Genomic DNA, 19,811 nt, shown 5'->3' on the forward strand with positions numbered 1-19,811 from the left:
AATCAAACAGAAAACCACTAACCAGCAAGAGCTATCCATTCTCGGTGTAGCACCAATGAAGTCTGTCCACACCAACTCATGCCAGAGAGGCCGCAGACCCTTCTTCTAGGCTGAAACTTTTTTAACTTAAATACAGATATATTTATGTGGCACATGTATATTCACTTGTATTTATATGTACGTGTATGTAACACTGTGTATAAAAATAATATGTACATATGTGTATAATAAATAATACCTGTGTATAACAAGGAATATGTGTATTATTATACAAGGAATGTGTAACAAGAAATATAGGAAAAAAGAACACAGATATGAATAAAGAAGAAAACCACAACTCTCACCTCTTAAGTATAACCAAGGTCATAACTGATTCATATTCTTCCAGATTTATGTCTATGCTTCTACATTTCTTGACATAGTTTTCCTTTACAAGTGAGATCATTCTGGAAATTCTGTTTATAGCCTGCTTTAGTCACTCAAAAACATACCATGTATATTATCTCTGTGAAAACATTCTGGTTATCGTTGGAAGACTAAAGCCTGCGTGTGGTTAGTAAGGGGTTTGCATTATCCACTTGGGTTGGACTCTGGAACACAAGGCTCTCTTAGGAGTACATGTGTACAACAGAACCTACCGAATACTGTACAGCAGTGAAAAACAGGGAAGGAGAGTTCTGTAGCAATATGAAAAGTAAAAATGAGTCTATTTAATATTTTTTTAATTAGGTACACCCGGCTGTTGGATGCATAAGAAAGTAAGTAAGAATCTCTATTCATATTTGCTTATAAATACATAAAGAATTCTGGAAGGATAAATGAGAAACCACAGGTTCAGCCATGGGAAATTGAGGCTCTCCAATCATTTTTGACATGCATGAACAGCAGTTTCAAATGGTACAACCCTTCCAACGACAGTAGTTAGCAATCCAATTTGGATCTCCACCCTGAAATGATTTAAGAAACTATAGGTTGAACTGCATGAAACTTCTGATGGCTTTCGTATTTTTGACCTACTAAATGAGAACTCTTTTTGAAATGGCTGAGATTAGATAACTGTGGAGCCCAAAGCTGGCACTTTCATGTGGCTCGAGCCATGACCATCAGTGATCACAGAGAGACCCACTGCGCAGACGCCGCAGGGTGTGGGAACCGAGCTGATGGGGTGGAATGGAGACTTTTCACTACATCCTTCTATACTTTCTGGTGTTTCCAACCAGGGAACATGTTATCTATGTTTTTTTTTTTTTTTAGATTTCTTTTTAATAGAAGGAAGAAAGAGGAGGGGAAAAAATACTAGTAAAATCCAGAATATTCAGGCAGCTTTACATTGCTGACTTCCCCTTTCCACTTCTATGACAACCTGCTGCGCAGTTTGGTTCCTGAGACATCCGCACGACGGCTAACATGAGAAAGGGTGTTGGTCTGTTTAGGTAAATGGCTGCATAACCCACAAGAAGACAAATATAGCACTGAAATAAAATGAGTGTTTTCCCTCCCCATTTTCCATAAAAATGAGCCCATTTCTTTCCTTTTTTTTTTTTTTTTTTTTTTTTTTTTTTGAGAGAAAGAGGACATGAGCAAGCAGAGGGGAAGGGCAGAGGAAAAGAATCTTAAGCGGGCTCCACGCTCAGCACAGAGCCTGACACAGGGCCGGCTCTCAGGACCCTGAGCTGAAATCAAAAGTTAGATATTTAACCAACTGAGCCCACCCAGGCACACCCCCCCGCCCTTTTCTTCCATCCTTCCTTCCTCCCCTCCTCCCCCCACCACGTTCCTCCCTCTCTTGCTTGCTTGCTTGCTTCCTTTCTCTCTTTTTTGGAGAGCCCATTTCTGCCACTGTGTCCCAGATTTAAAACCATACATATCTCTGCCTCTTCTCTTTCCTCTCCTCCATCGAGACCATTACTCTGAATCCAGTAGAGGGAAACAAGGCCCTTGGTTTTTTGTTTTTTTTGTTTTTAATGGAAAAACCAAGAATCATTCCTGAAGTTCAAAAAGAATAAATCGACACACTGTTTGAAATGCACCAAGTATCTCTGAGAGAGTCAGAGGCCAGCAGGCCATGTGTGCGGACTCCGGGAGGAGGAGCTCTCGCTGCGGCACGTGTGTTCCACACACCAGCCGGGAGGAAGGGGCCAGAGCAGACCGTGGGATCGTGCTGCTTAGGCTCAGTCCTGGCTTTGCACTGGCCAGCTGGGAGACTCGGGTGCCTTCCTGACCCCTGGGCCTCAGTTTCCTGAACCATAAAATGTAATTTCTAGTTCTGAATTCAAGCAGCTCTTGGATGGTTATGAGCTTTATCTATTCTCTGACAGACATTGCTAAAAACGGTGTCTGGCATACAATGGCATATGTAACTGTTCACCATCATCGCCCTCCAAATTCTGTATCTTGCTCTTGCATTAACAATTAAAATGTTTAAGAGAAAATATATACCTTAAAAATAAGATAATCAACAAAGACTTTAAAAAGTACTATTCTCTTCTGACCCGAAGAGAAAAATAAAATGATGACCATCACCGCATTTGAAGCTCGAGAAGCCATGCTGTTGATTTTAGAGAGCAAATATTAGTACATGCAAAATGCCAGCCCAAGAATTCATTTTAGTAGGTTTGAAGACTCTTTTTTTCATCCAAGGGTGACACTGGACTCCTTCTAGATATTGTACAGAGGGTACACAGCAATGCCATGGGAAGTGGAATGAGCCCCCAAAGGAAACCAAGCCAAGCAGCAGAGCTGCTACTCAGAGTTCACAAAAGGCAATTAGAAATGACTAGTTCACAGGAATATTCTCCACTGTTGACTCCATCTCGCGTTCTTTCTTTTTCCTCAACAGCTAGTAAGGATTCAGGAAATAAAACTGAGCTGTCACAGGTTTGTTTTGTTATATTAATTGTAGACAACATCCTTACTTCGTGTTAACTTTTATCTTGGTCCAAAAGAGTTTTCTGAGTAATAGAAGTTACTTGGAATTGGCCACGTTGAGATAACACCTTCCTCCCCTTCAAGATTTCTGCTCATCTTCCTGGCTATTAAAGAAAACGTTTCAAATCACTCACTCTTGACAGCCTTAAAAATTCTATTTCATTCAGGATAAACAATACTTTGGTTGGTTTGAAAAGATGTTTCTTAGACAGCCCGGCTACCTCCTACGCTGTAGGAGTTTCAAAAAGGGCTATAAAGAGAATGACAGCTGCTTGAATTCAGAACTAGAAATTAAAATAAAAGCTATTAGAAGTGAAGAAAAAACCCACACCACAGGGAGACAGCTTTAAAGAATTTTTCTCTCTTCTATAAATTCTAGTTACCTGCCATGAACTTATTTTCACCACAGAAGCAGCTATGTATTTTTTTTTTTTTGACGGCATTAAATAAGCTTTTTCCCTCCAGAGAAAAGGGGAAATGTTCATCCCACACAGAAGCAGAGTTAAGATTATATAGGAAGTCATATAACAAGTTGCCGTGTGCTTTGTCACTAACATTAGGGGGGCTGAGCTTCTGGGAGGCTTCTGGGGAGACGCCAAGGCAGGGGAGGCAGCTTGCATGATTAATGGGCACACCACAACTCAATTACAGCCCTGAAGTTTCTGGCTGCCTTTTCCAACCCATTGATCTCATCATTGTAAAATCGAGTTAAGAAATAATCTGTCTACATATACTGTCACTGAGTCAAGCCTGGTCTTAGATTTAACTTCACAATACAGTAATTCCATGTCAGGGAATCATAACATTGCTCTGGAGAGATGGCAAGAGGCCTGGCACTCAGGAAGTTATTATCTAGAGCCCATCCATGAAGTGTCATGCCAAAAAAATGATAAGAATTGAGAGAAGATTGCCAAGCTTGAGCCAAAGATCTGTTTGTGCTCAGTTATTTGGGCTGGTTATAATTCTGTGTCAAGCTGATCAGATAGGTCGACAAGAAAATGTCAATAGCTGTAGAATGTCACTGGAAATTCACATCAACAATGGTTTTACGGTGGTTCTTCTTACATCGAGGGAGGACAGAGCAGTTACAATTCACTTACAAAAGCATGTTTTCATGAAAGCAATTTCTAAAGATGCTCTCTTGGGAACTGAGATTAGAGAGTACATAGCTGCCAGGACTGCCCGCGATCCACCTTTGACATCTACTGAAATGAGCACCTGTTAGTGTAGTGCTTTTCTCCCATCTTGTACCCTCCAGTCTTTGAGTGAATGAGGCTATAAGCCTGTGAGGTAAAGTAGAGGGGGAAAAAAGGAGCTCTCCACTGTTCACAGTTGTGAGATTATTCTTTCACTAAGAAGATGTAACACTTTGTATTATTTAATAGTTCTTCTTAAAATATTCAGAAAATTCTAATATTTTCTTAATATTGACTTTCCATAGGCAGTATGGAAACTGACTTTCCATATACAATATTTATAATAATACATTTAATGCTATTTTTACCAAACCTATTTTCCAAAACAGTTACATACAGCAGTATGTATTGAATATGCTAACAAAATGAGATACTTCCTTCCTCTTGATGGAAAGGTGGTCTAAATATTTTAAAAAAAAATAAATCCTCAAGGCAAAACCTAAGACATAAATGCAATGATACATTTATCTATGAGCGTAACACTTGGCTGAAGACCTCGTATTGATTATGTGCCTTCATCCTCCACACTGAGTCAGTTAAGAAGTCCCCTCAACGTGCTTGAACATCTCTCCCAGACTCATCTTCCATCCCTAGTGCTGGTTCAAAACCCCGTCACTGTGAGCCTAAACTACTTAACCACCCTTTGCCACAGTCTTCCTGATTCCTACAGACAAATTAAGTCCCATTAAACTTCTTTTGATATTATTTTCCATGTTACAACTCCCTTGCTGAAAAAAATAGTAACTTCTCTTATCATTCTAACTATAAGGCACCTTTCTCTGGCTTTAACAACAATACTGAACAGAAGAAGCCAGTACTTGAGCGTTTACTATATGCCAGACACTATATTAAGTACATTAACCCCCTAAAGTCTTCTCAACCATCCCCACTAGTAGATATTATGGTAACTCCCATTTTGTAGGTAATGAAACAGATTTAGAGAGGGTAAGCTATTTGCCCACCAGTTGAATCAGAATATGAATTCCTCAGCCCAGACTTCTTACCACCTGTTCCTTTCTTAGGCAGACCTTGGCAGGGTTGGCAGCATCTCATCAGGTTGCCCGTCACTACTCCTCAGCCCTGTCCCCTTCGGATCAAGCTAGCCTCTTCCTCAAGCCCCTGCCTTGTTCTTGCTCAACTTTGCTGCCATGCCTTCATTCGAGCTAGTCCCCTCACCTGAAATCATTCCCGGTCCAACTGCCAAAATGGCTCCCCTCAAGAAAACCAGGAAAACTTCCCCACCTCCTGCAGCCCTGGAGTTGCTTCCTGAGGCCCTCAAAGCCGACAGCCCAGGACTGGGTCCTTACTGCCATGCTGTTTCATTATTTCACTATGTAGTGACAGAAGGGAAGTAGAATATCTACTCCTTGAAACACTGTGCGACATAATACGGAGTTTATAAAAGCTCTTCAGTAGATAGCCAGTATAGGGGTTCCTGAGTGGCTCAGTTGGTTAAGTGTCTGCCTTAGGATCAGGTCATGACCTCAGGGTCCTGAGATCCAGTCCCTCATCAGGCTCCTTGCTTGGCAGGGAGTGGGGGGTGAGGTGGGAAGGGCGCCTGCTTCTCCCTCTGTCTCTGCCTCTTCCCCCACCTGTGCACGCTCCCTCTGAAATAAAAATTTTTTTAAAAGATGCAGAAGTCTGATTTTAGTGTCCAGTATAAGAAAAATCACTAATAAATGATAGAGGCAAAAAACCTCCCAAATGCCAGAAGCATTCCATATTTTAGGATTAAAAATCTACATTTCAAAAGGCCTTACAGTAGCCTACTTTTTTAGTTCTATTCTCTTGCTTATGCCTCATTATTCAATTAAGATTTTTTCTGACATATCTAAGGTGCCTCATTTATCTCATCAGCATTATTCTCACTGATAGGGGACATTTAACTGTTAGGTAATCATTTTTAAAAATCCAACTTGTTATCATTTAAGCTGAAAGGACATTTATACAACTTATTTGTCCTACTCCAATTTTAGAGACTGATCCATGTCACAGTATGTTCTTCCTTAGAACAGAAGGGAAATGTTCATGCTTCACTGTTTATCTATCTCCCTTTCAACAGTTACATTTTCACTTTTTGCTTATAAGGCTCTGCACCCTTGTCATACTGTAGGACTACAATAACACATGTTCAACAAAACGTGCTGCAGTTAGCACATCCAGCATCCAAGTGTGAAAGTGCCAACCCAACAATACCCAAGTAAGACCTACTCTATATTATTAAATCTTACCAACTGGCTTACAAGATGATTCTGTTTTCAACTCACCATAAATCATATTTTTTCAGTTGCCTAAACAAATAAACTGCTATATCATGTACAAAAGATGGGCACAGCCTACCTAACTACCCAAGAATATACAAATAAAAACTTGTCCTGTGAATGCCTAGTTCTGTTTATAATTAGAGCTAGCATAAAGAAAGAGAGAGCTTAGTCAAAATTTAGACGACAGTCATCTTCTCTCCCACTCCCCAAACCTTTAAAATTTTTCTCCTGCCATGAATGAAAATAACAAAGAATATATTTCATGTAGCCTCAAGAACCTTCCTTATATTTAGGAGAATTACAACAAAGACAATAGTCTCGGGGCATCCAAGTGGTTCAGTTGGTTAAGCGTCCGATCCTTGATTTCAGCTCAGGTCATGATCTCAGGATTGTGAGATAGACTCCCGAGTTGAAGTCAGGCTCTGTGCTCAGAAGGGAATCTGCCTGGGAGTCACTCTCTCCCTCCCTTCTGCCCCTCCCCACCCCAAAGAAAGAAAGAGAGACAGGGAAAGAAAGAAATAAAAGAAAACAGTCTCTCTTTATATAAGTGGTAGTAAGGACATAAATATGGAGCTGGCAGGAGAAAAGGAACATACGTTATATAATGAACTTGTTTAGAGTTACTTTATTACTAATTCTAAGAAAATAAAAACACAGAAAGATAATTGGAGAATGAATGTAGACCTCTGATTTTTAGTTTTCCTTTTCGTACTTTCTGGTCTACCTCATATTTTGCTATTTCACAAAAGACTTAGCCAAATCTCCTCAACTTTGAAGTTCATGAGATTATTAAATGCTATATGAAAACAAACAATATGGCTTCTACATTGTATTATTATTACAAAATAAAGATAAGAATTTCAGTAAAGATTTAAAAGCTGCTCTATTGAAAGAAATCTAGCCAGAAACTATATCCATTTCAGTTCATATTAATCATCAGTAAGGATCCTTAAGCAACTAACTAGAATTTTAAGGTCTTTTGCAAATAATAACTTTAATATCACTTAATCATATATTACAAAGAAAAATAATGAGCATTGTCTATACAGTATGACTAGATGTGCCAAAGCCAATTAAAGTCTTCAACAAAGTAAAGATATTAGGCGTCTTTAATTATATTGGTCATCTCTCAATTGGGATGAAGGTGGGGTTGAACATATCATAATAAAAGTCATGTATAACAGGAGAGGGTTTCACTCTCATTTTATGCCTGTTTGAATTCTCTGCTTCCAGGCCTATCCTACTTCAACTCATATAACAGGCTTGCTGACTCTTCACTAATAATGACTTTTTGATCTCCCTGATGTTTCACTGAAGCCGATTCTGATGGCTTTCCAGGGTTGGCTATTTGCTACGTCACACAATTTCATACCCTACTCAAGGCCGAAGAAGAACTAACACACTACAAACTCAAATACCAAATCTGTGACCAAATCATAGGGCTAAAGAAAATCTCCAGTTGTCCAGTCCAGTCCCTTGAATCTTGACAGATAATCCACCTAAATTTAAAGAAAAACTATTTGCCCTGGGTTTCATTAAATCAAGATTAATTTATACTACAGTGCATAAATGGGAGAGAGGGCATATTTGCATTTAAATTATCACATTCATATAAGCTACAAAATTGAGAAAAATAATCCACCAAAGTTGGCTATAATGCATACTTTAACCAAACCTAGAGAAACACAGCAAGTGACTAGCACCACTGATAAGAAGAAATACAAAAAAGATGAACTTTTTGAAAACTTTGAGTTGACAATAAAAGAACTTATGCTACTGGGGAAAAAAAACTACATCTTAATGGCAAGAATAGATCCCCCTCCACAGAAGGACGCAGAGTTTTCAATATGATAAGTGGTATTCAATAACACAGTTTTTAGTAACCTTCTCCTATATGCTTTCTTTCAAAAGTTTTTCTCTTCATTTATCCACAACTCACTCTCCTTTTGGAAAATGCAATATGTAGACCTTACTGTTCTCTCTGAAATAATTCTTCTTCACAAACTTGAGTTTCACTAAAGCTTAGCTACAATTAATGGGGGGTTGGTGGGAGGATAAATAATAGCTTTTAATTGTTTTATATTATGACCTCTAAAGTCAAATAAAATCACTCTACAACAAAAGCACGAATTTTCCTGATTCTGACAGCTTGCAACACCAGCAACAAATTCCAAGGCTGCAATCAAGCAAGATTAATGTAAAGTTATAAAGTACAAAATGCAGAAGAAAACATCATATAAATAATGAACATGAAAACAGACTAAAAGAATTGAGTATTTCACAATCTTTTCCCTGTATAATCAAATAATTAAGAATTATTATATGACCTAAAACTAGGAAAGCTATGATTATACCATCTTGAGGATTCCCATAAAAGACATGCCAAACACCACTTCAGCAACTTCTTACTCATTACTAATCACTTAGCAACCCAATGATCAAAAGGCCAGTATACCATGTATACATGATTGGGTATTATGATTTAATTCCTTAAAATACCAAAAAAGTAGATACGATTCTAAGACAAACAGTCCCTCTTCAGTCATTTCCTTTATGAAATATAGTCAGTTCAGTTTTGCTCAAGGGCCAGTGAGCCAATGTAGATACTATTCTACATAATGTATGATATATCTCCTTGACTTCTTTTTCTCTTCCTACTTCCCAACATTAGCCTCTTTCACAATTTATTAACACTTCCACCAGAGGACAAGTGAGATACAAGAAAAGGTGCAATTCAAACCAGTCAGTTTTACTCCTTATTAGCAACTCTGTTGAGGGAGTGAAGGTGAGAAAAAAAGAGAACAAAAAAGTGAGGTGGGATCAGAAGTTGAAACTGATGTCTAAAAGTAAGCTCTGAAATTATAGGTTGATTTTAATGATTCAGGCTCTTCCTCTGGAAAATAAGGATCTAATTGTAAAACGAATAGTTTTATCATATGATGCATGTCTTAATTATAAAACTAATAGTTGTATCATATGATGCATGTATTAATATAAAAGAATACCAGCACACCTTCACCCCCCACGTTACTACAGGAAGCATTCCGAGTCCTCCTGGGAGAGGACTCTCATCGATCTTTGGATATTAACTACCTGGACGTCTGACTATATAGCTCCTCATGATGAAGGTACTGTATTTGTTTCTGTCTGCATTCATTCCCTTCCTCCCTCTGACATTCACCTTCAACTTCCAAACCAATATAACTGTAATGGCTTGAAAGGATAATTAATGAAAGAGACAAAAAGAAAAAAAAAAAAAAAGGATGAGAAGAAAAAGAATGACAATGAGTTTCAAGTTCAGGAAATGTGAAATCCCACAACAAATGAGTCCCCGTTTCAGACATGCCTACTGAAATTGGAGTTTCTGAGACCAGGATCATCTTCCTCTCCATACCAATAACCACATGATTACAAACTGGCAATCGGTGACTTCTACATGGCACAGTCTTGTTTTGTAGAGATCAGCATTTCAAATTCCAATTTCCAAGCTCTCTTTAAACAGTGAGGCAGTCTGGCAATGCTGAAACAATGTGGTTGCATGACAACGAGTGCGTGGCAGCCAGGATGAGACGGGAGAACTTCCGTTCACCCCAGTGCCACTACAGCTTATGCTCACTCCACTCAGCCTGGCCCCTAAGGCAGGTCCCTTTGCCACTCCTGCTAGGTGAGGAGATGCTAGCCTCACAAGAACATCAGAAAGATGGGCTAAGTAAGAAGCAAAAGCCCTAAACTCTAGGGCAACAGAAGACTCTGTCTCTAATCCAGATGCATTTAACATTAGACTATCAGCTCCTCTCAAAAGATCTGCTTTAATTTTAGTTCCCCTTCCATTTGTCTCAGAGTTATATAACCTCACAGGAGGTCACACAAGTCTCCCAAAAAAGAAATTTAAGCTGTCTTTTAAAAATAAAAAAAGAAGCATGCATAACAAATACAAACACAAACCTGAAACTCGCATTCTCTCTCTGCCAAGGAAGCTTCACCCTCCTTGTTAATCTCAAAAATTATCATTTTGAGGAGAAAAGGAATTAAGTCACAGAGGAAGGAAAACCATGGCCTTCCCTGGGGACATACGATATACCACACCCTCAACAGGCTGTCAAGCAGAAAAATATCATTAACATCTTACCATCTTCCAGCTCAAGACAAAGATTATATACAGCCACGGGTCTCTTAGTCCTCTGGCCTTGTCTCTTCGACTGCCTTGGTGGAGCATTTGGGGGTGATATTGACAGGGAGACTGGCTCTGGGAATGTGGCATCAGGCAGGGTCCTAAAAATCTGCCATCAAAGCATAAAGGACATTAATCGTTTCCAATGAACAGAAACCTATGTGTTGCAATATTAAACCAGGATCAAACAACATTTGATTTGGAGCTCATCCAAAACACGCTAGAGCCAAAAACCCATTCCTTCAAATTTCAGGTACAGGTCCTAAGCCTTTCATCTATTTTTTTAACATCAGATTTCAAAATAAAATTTCCCCTTAAAATTAAGTAAAAGCAACATCCAATCATTACATTGCAAAATAAATTCATTCCCAAACTAAATACGTTTAATTATCTTTACCAGGTGTAGACAATACCACAGCTATCCATCCACAAAGAAAGTAGCCAGGATAAAACGTCAAAAGTAAATACCCCATTAAATTTCCTACAGGGTTATATTTATGCCAAATGCTGGTCTCAATTTTTTTTAACTACATAAACAGAAACATATGACTGCAAATACTTTTACACATTTAAAAATAGCTTGTGCTTATGAAATTACCTTTCAGAGTCCCATGTACATTTTTCATAAAACGCTTTATAGATTTTATCAGTTAATACCTTCCAACTTCTTTTAATAATTTCCCTTCCATTTATGAAACCTAGAATATTAGCACCTTGATTATCTTACAGTGTCACTCATGGATCAGCAATAATAACATTAATTAAAATGTGCTGCTTCTTTGCTTAGCAATTTTTTTTCTTTTGAGAAAAGCAATCTGTAGAGGGAAGCATATCATGCAGAGGTGATTTATATAGAGACCTTCCAAGACCTGGGTTCAGAGGCTTCCTGTCCCCAACAAAACTGCAGATCCTTTGGTCTTCAATGAACTCATAAAATAAAATATTTAGACATACCAACCTAATAGAGACTGTATCTCCAAGAGGGCTGATGCTCCCCAAGTGGAAGCAGGAAACAGGAAGAAAGCTAGCTAGCATTAAACAAAACATAAATATAAACTGACAATAAAAAGCACTGTGGGAAAACCCCACTGCTGCAAGGAAATGATTATTTATGCATTTAAATAAAAACAGGCGTGTGACCCGGATATACAAGTGAGGGTATCACATATGCGTATCACATTTAACAGCTAACAACCATAGCAGAGCTATAATCGCAGAGACTAAAAGTTCTCACCTAAAAACTATTATATACCAATAAAAATAGACAATTTCAACAGAGCCTTTGCTTTATAGTACCATACTGCCCCCTCATGTGTAAATGGAATACAAAATGATTTAAATTACTCTGGACAAATATTTGCTAGTGAAAATGTAATTTAGTGCTCCAACTGGTAACCTGCTAACACCATATTTCCACAGACTCTGTGTTCCAATCAGGCACTCTGGCAAATAGCAAATTACTTATCTGCCTTAAAAAAAAAAAAAAAAAGAAATCCTCTGCTGTCTAAACTACTGTCCACAGCTGGATTTATTACCATCTGTCACTGTGCAAATTAAAGAAGGTTGTGGGGTAGTGGGAACAGAAAAGAAGTTAGGCTGAAAAATGCACGACAATGTGAAGAAGAGAAGAAAAGATGGGGAAACTTACTTCCACTGGAAGAAAACAGCACATGTGTGGCCAACTTTTGGAATAGGGTCTTGATTTACCTGTGTTTGATCTTTACAAATATGGGAAATACCTCTGGGACAGTAGTGAAATCGGAAACCAAACAATACACAGAGGCAATACATCCAAAGCCTAGATAAACAATGGCAAAGTTGTATCCCCAGAACTGATGCTAGATAGCTAGCTAATAACCTTCTGAACAGAACTTCCTCCGAGATCCACACTGATGACTGCTGTTCCCCCACACATCTCAGGGTGAGAGGATGAGTAGGAATATTGTGGGGCAGTAAGCTGTGGGCAGCTCAAGTCTAGAGAGTCAAACTACCAAGGAAGCCAGGACCTGGGAGTGTGACTCCAATGTTCACAGGGGACTGATCTGAGACATCCCAGGGCTGAGCCTCCAGAAGCCTCTGGAATACTTATGACAATATTTAGTTTACATCAAAATATCTGAGAGAATGGGGTGCCTGGGTGGCTCAGTGGGTTAAGCCGCTGCCTTCGGCTCAGGTCATGATCTCAGGGTCCTGGGATCGAGTCCCATATCGGGCTCTCTGCTCAGCGGGGAGACTGCTTCCTCCTCTCTCTCTCTGCTTGCCTCTCTGCCTACTTGTGATTTCTCTCTGTCAAATAAATAAATAAATAAAATCTTTAAAAAAAATATCTGAGAGAATATTATTCAGTCATAAAAAGACAAGGAAATCTTGCCATATGACAACACGGATGGTCACAGAGCATAATGCTAAGTGAAATCAGACAGAGAAACACAAATACTCTATGATCTTACTTATAGGAGGAATCTTGAAAAAAAAATAAATTAAAAAAAAAAAAACCCTAACTCCTAGAAATAGAACAGATTAGTGGCTGTCAGAGGTAGGAGGATGGGGATGGGGAAAATGGATAAAGGTGGTCAAAAGGTACAAACTTCTTCCAGCTATAAGATAAAGTTCTGGGGATGGAATGTAGCATGGTGACTACAGTTAGTGATACTGTATTGCATATTTGCAAGCTGCTAAGAGAATAAGCCTTGAAAGTGCTCATTATGAGAAACAAAAATTTTTAAGTATGTGAGATGATGGGTGTTAACCAAACTTACTATAGTAATTATTTCACAATGCATACATAGATCAAATCATTATACTGTACACCTTAAACTAAAACGAACACTTTATGTCAATTATATCTGAATAAAACTGGGGAGAAATTATACCTGGGAATGGGGAACTGTTTTGTTTTCCTTTGATTTCCATTTTTAAAGCTTCCAGGTGATTCTTCTGTGAGCCCAAGCCTGAGAAGTGCCCATTTAGACAATCATTATATAGCACTCTACACTTTTGTTGGATAGACCAAAGCCAAAATCAAAACACAGAAAAATTACTTCAGAAAAACTGACACTGAACATATACAATCAATTCCTTGGAACCTTCCCAACTCCTAATTAGAATAAAATATCTCTAAAATATCTCTAAGATTCCAAATATGGACCACTCCCTCAATAAACTCCATGTTGTATTAACACTTCAAAGAGGTAAACTTTCATCTGAATGAGGGGATACCAAGGCACATTTGCTAACTTGAGAAGGCACTAATCTAGCTTTTAAGTCTTCTCAACTATGGAAGTTTAGATATATTGCTTAAAACAGAGTACCTCATCTTCTCATCTGTATAATGAGGGCTATAACAACTAGATCTCATGTTATTATAGGGATTAAATGAGAAAACATTTATAAAATTTAGTAAAGCAGTTGGCCCACTGTAACCAGAAATAAAAGGGAGCTACTGATACTTCTAATAAGATCTCATATAGCAGATAATGATAATAAAAATGGATCTAGACCCTCATTACTCAGCTCAACCACTGTTTTGAGAGTGCTCTAAGTTCTTAAGGTCTTGAATATTCCTCCAATTTACTGTGTATTCTAAACACTATGATTCTAAAATGTTTATGGAAAAAACCCATCCAGCAATGGGCAAAAGGGAAGAAACAAAATAGAGCCCCTCACTGGAATTCCCAAGTCAGCTAGAATCACATCATTACTTTGTGTACACTGCTGCACTAAAATTTGAGATTTAAATTACCTCCTCTTTCACTGAATACATTTAACATGTAAAAAACACCTACTAGGTAGTAGGCTTTCTTTAATATTCTCACAACTTTTGAGGAAGGCATTTTCCCCACATTTTAAAATGATAAAGTCTCAGGGGCACCTGGGTGGCTCAGTGGGTTAAGCTGCTGCCTTCAGCTCAGGTCATGATCTCAGGGTCCTGGGATCGAGCCCCGCATCGGGCTCTCTGCTCAGCAGGGAGCCTGCTTCCCTATCTCTCTCTCTCTGGCTGCTTCTCCATCTACTTGTGATTTCTCTCTGTCAAATTAATAAATAAAATCTTTAAAAGAATGATAAAGTCTCAAAGATTAAATCATGAACCCAAGTCTCTTTTCCAATCTAAGTTTGAAAATGGTAGAGTTGGTATCTGCACTCAGCTCTGATTCCAAAGCTCCTGTTGCCAGTTAAAAAACAAAATTTAATTCTCGGGGGGGGGGGGCGGTGTGGAATCACCGACTATATACTATTCTATATCTGTTTTAAAAAGAGTAAAACTAGAGATTATATAATCTCAGATTATATATAAGAGATTATCTGCCTAAGACTCACCATGGTTGTGCTAGGTCCTCCCAGATGTTTCAAGACCCATTACCTTTCATGTGCATCTACCTTGTTTGCCAAAAGGCACTAGCCTTGCATTGGTGGTTCAGGGTAGAATTCTTGCCTGCTAAAAGGCACTAGCCTCAAGTACTCTTTTTCTCGTTTGTTTTTTAAGTTACAAAGTTACGCTCTCATGGTTCTCTCTGAAACACCAGAAATAAATTCTTAAAAAAAATTTTTTAAACTTAGGAGAGGAAGAAATAGTAAACTGTTTATACTTTAAAAGTTTTGACCTGTTTTCTGGCCATCTGATTCTAGAAGTTACAATTTTGCTTGTCTTATTCTATGTGGCCAAGATGTGTGCCATCTTTAACACTGATTCCTGATTCTAGAACCACTATAGGGATGCAAATTCCTTTACTGTCCACGTCTCTTTCCAAAATCTTTGGACTCTCCTAACTTCTCTAACACCATGCTACCTTCATTGTAGGGCAGATGAACTCATCTGAAACAATTCTAAAAGATCAAGTCTACTCAAAACATTTTTTTCAGGGTAGAAAGTTTCTTCACTGCACCTACGTATTTTACAACAAAGAAAAACTCAAACCAGACAACTCAATGACAAAAAACAAAACTCCACACATAGGCATGTCAGGTAAGCAAGCGCATATTCAGGTCTCCTGAGCGTCAGCACAAACACAAGTCTGGCACCACCTTTCAGTCACAGATTCCTCAGACTCAACAAACTGCACATTTATGCCCATGGGACTCAGCTATACAGATAAATACCTCCCCAAGTCCTTCTTGCTCTGCCACCAGGGGCCACATATGGAAATGATGGGGCTGTGTCTGCTAGAAATGCTTTGTAGATATACAGCAAATAAAAATGGTTTCTAAAAAGTTTGCTTTAAAACCTAACTCAAACCTGCAGCGTTTGATTCAACTAAATTAACTAGTAATATGGTTAAAGGGAATTAAGGGGGATGAGATTATTCTTTTTTTTTTTTTTAATGTGTCTCTGCAGAAGAATTCACTGGTCTTTACTGCAATAGGAATATTATTAATACCTGTGCATATTCTTATCATCTTTAGTAATAATAGTTGCAACTACTGGGTAGTTGAAATATATGCCTGACATATTTTTAAGACCAAGTGCTTGATCCACAAAGATTTGAACCCAGATTTCCTGACTCCAGTATGGATGTGTTAGTCACTATGCTGCTCTGTCTCCAGTATGTCCAATCACATTAAGCCCCATTCATACTATGTCCTCTTTGATGATGGTAGATCTCACCTAACTATACTACCCATAAACAGAGAGATGGAGAGCCAGCAGGCAGTTGGAAATCAATGCCTACGCCCCTTAGGGAACATTTAATGTACAAAGAGGGACAGAGATAAAATTTCCAGTCTTCTTTCCACAATATTGAACTACAGAATGGCCAGATATTCCTTCAACCTTCAGAGTCTATAGTGTGTTTAGACAAACTTTCATCACCTTAAGGTCGTATGACTCTAGCTTGGCACCAAGGTGGCCTGAACCTTCCATCTACAACAAAACTTCGGAAGTCAGCTACAGTGTGAGCACTACACAGAGAACTCTGAAGACCTTCTAGGTGTCTGTCCTTGAACCAGCTCGACCCCATGACTAAACACAAGTCTTTAGCAGAAAATATAACTAGAATCGACAATAGGGGCTGACAGTGAAATACCAGTTAGGTTAGACTTGCCGTTGGAAGTAGATTAATGCTTCACGTTTGTTCTGGTTCATTAGAACTCAGAATCTCAGAGCTGAAAAATATCCTACTTATCACTTGGCCAAGCCCTTTACCTCACAGTGGAACAAGCCGAGGTTCCTATGGTTAAAGATTTGCTCATTTTTATACCACTAGTTAGTGGTAAACCCAAGCTTTGTTCCCAGATCAAGGCCTCAATGCCAAATGCTATTTCCCATCTTGCTGGCTCTGGTCCTTTCTTTCCAACAGACTGTTCTGTATTCACTTGCTTCCTCATCAGGGCAGATTCTGCTATACAGCTGCAGTTCCTCCAAGCGCTTTCATATGTGTTATCTGATGCAAGCCTCTACATGGGGATCTGTGAGGCTGACCCTGGAATGGGTTACAGGGTTTGTTTCAGAGAGCCAGCTTCCAGGCAGCATGAGGCCCCTCCCACTGTGTCACAGAAGACAGGGGGAAGGGCAGCCAAGAAGAATGGGAGGGAAGGGGGGGGCAGGAGACAGTCCCAGTTCCAGCCTATTCATCCTATGGGCTCAGGCTTTCACTGTGGCCCTGTCTTACCCTGAACTTTTCCAAAAAACAACTTCAATTTTGGTTTACAAGACCCTCCCAGGAGGGGAGAGGAGGGGAGTGGAGGGCAGGGGAGGGGAGGGGAAAAAAAAGCAAAAAGTGTGTTTTTTTGGAATTTATCAAATTGCTAGAGTTCCTCTTTTCCTTTCTTTCCAAGTTTTTAGCTTTAATTTCTTAGAGACATTTTCAGACCCCTTCCCAAGTCCTAATGGGGTATATACCACATTGATTTCTGCAGGACTCTATGCACTAGAGTAATACACAACTGACTTTGGTTTTTCTACTTCAAGATTTCAGTAAATGACAACTTTCATCTACCAGACTTTATATAATGAAACATACCCCAGAACTACCCACCCCAAACCATGGATATTTTCAGTGCTATTAACTGTGCATACAACATCTGTGCCCTGGTTTTTCTAGTGTTCAACAAGAACTGACACAGGTAGTGATAATAATTAATAAATAACTCTGATATATTGGGAACTAAATGGTATTAGTAAAATGTTTATAGACTCCCTAAATAACTTTGTCCCCACTCAATTCACAAGAGAAACTTCTGACCAAGCCAAAGCTACACAGCTCTTACACTCATGGTGTGAACATATATTCCCAGTTCTGAAATGTTGTTTTCTGGTTTGCAAAACTTTGAAAACACTCCAGGTGCTGTTTTATCAATTTGCACCTGCAAACATTTGGGAAACACAAGCGTACACCTTCCAAAGTCAGAAGAATACACTTTCCCAAACACAGCTGTAACTCTGATTTTCAAAACCCAAATGCTACCAAATATTCTTCACTAAATAAAAAACCAATAAGTAAAAAAGTTTTCCTTTCAGCAATGAAAGCCTAGAATAACGTTAAGGAAATAGAGGTACTCTACACCAACAATGAAGCATACTCCATACATGACAGTCCTTCCTTTTTTTTTTTCTCTCCTCTTATTCCTCTTCCTCCAATTTTGGTGTACCACTTCTCTGATTTTTTTTGTGTTTTGTTTTTTTCATCCTTTATCTTTGCAGGACTCAACACTCCCTTAGAAATCACTTGGTCCTGGGGCGCCTCGGTGGTTCAGTGGGTTAAAGCCTCTGCCTTCAGCTCAGGTCATGATCTCAGGGTCCTGGGATCGAGCCCCACATCGGGCTCTCCACTCAGTGGGGAGCCTGCTTCCCCCTCTCTCTCTGCCTGCCTCTCTGCCTACTTGTGATCTCTCTCTCTCTGTCAAATAAATAAATAAAATCTTTAAAAAAAAAAGAAGAAAGAAAGAAATCACTTGGTCCTAACAGCAGCACAGAAGTTCAGAACACAGGAAACCTACCATCTATAATCCCCAAAGGCCTGGGAATCCATAAGAAGAGGCCTCCTCAACAGCACTAGCTCTAGCCATGACAAAGAGCAGGCCCCTCCTTCAATGACACCTGTGACACTTTAAACCGAGTACAAGTAAACACACTCATCATTTTATGACCTTTTCAAGGAGAATGACATTTTTCTTATGGAATACAAGCTATGACCCCTAGTCATTTGAGTAGGCCAGAATGACCATGTCCTAAGAAAGGAAAAATAAGCCACAGACCTATTAATTCTCTAAAAGGAAGTGTGTGGATTTTAATCACAGACAATATCCCCTGAAGGCATGTATATATTTATCAGAATCATCTAAAACCTTTTTCAAGTATATATGCCCCCAGGCATGGCCTACATATTATTTAAGAGATATTGCAACAGCCTTTTTTTCTCTCTCTCCATTTTTAATGTTCATAAAAATGATGTGTCTAAAGCAAAACCATGTTTTGAAGGTGGTCAATGGTGGTCCTTTATGAGAAGCTGCATGGCCAGGGCAGGAGATGTTTATCAGTCTTCATATTAAATCAATAGTTTTAAAATTTATAGGAACAGTTTGGTTTAATTTTTTATTGGTAATTTTTTTTGTTTCAAAGTAGAGTTATCCCTTGAATAATGTGGGGGTTAGGGTGCTGACTCCCCTCCCCTAGGCAATCAAAAATCAACATATAACTTTTGACTTTCCAAAATGTTAACTAGTAATAGCCTACTCTTGACCTATGTTGTTACTGATAACATAAACAGTTGATTAACACGTATTTTGTGTGTCATATGTGTTATATACTTATCCTTACAATAAAGCAAGCTAAAGAAAATTTTATTGAGAGTATACAATTATAGTATTGTACTGTATTTATCTTTAAAAAATCTGTAAGTGAAACTGCACAGTTCAAACTCATTGTTCAAACATCAACTGTACAATTTATTCATGTTACAAAACTGATAACTAAAACACATTATATTCCTTGTAGAATTTCTGGTAAACTTAAAAAAAGAAAGAAAGAAAACTCTTTAAAGAAGACTAAAAACCACCCATCATTCCACACACAGAAACATTTCTGTTAAAATTTTAATGACTATTCTTTAGAGCTTTTCCCCCCATGTAACATTTGTCTCATTTTAAAGAAGTCAATACATGGCTACAAAAATATACAGATCTCAGTGTCCTAGAATTTGCCAGTAACAGTCTTAGCTACACTGATAGGTGACCTCTGCCATATATAATTGTTAGGAATAAGCTTTAGGCAAGATTTGTTTTCTAAACACCTTCGCATATAGCTAGATTTTCACCTCC

At 38.6% G+C, this 19,811-nt stretch overlaps 1 protein-coding gene across 1 annotated transcript in view; it reads right to left on the minus strand.

Moving 5' to 3' along the window:
* ARHGAP10 (Rho GTPase activating protein 10) overlaps positions 1–19,811 on the minus strand; it is a 324,116-nt gene that overhangs the window by 42,833 nt on the left and 261,472 nt on the right. Inside the window, exon 19 of the mRNA XM_044224902.1 lies at positions 10,518–10,668. Within this exon, the coding sequence (XP_044080837.1) occupies positions 10,518–10,668 (151 nt within the window). The remainder of the gene's footprint in view (positions 1–10,517; positions 10,669–19,811) is intronic.

Source organism: Neovison vison, chromosome 11 (assembly GCF_020171115.1).
Source record: "Neovison vison isolate M4711 chromosome 11, ASM_NN_V1, whole genome shotgun sequence".
Lineage (NCBI taxonomy): Eukaryota > Metazoa > Chordata > Mammalia > Carnivora > Mustelidae > Neogale > Neogale vison.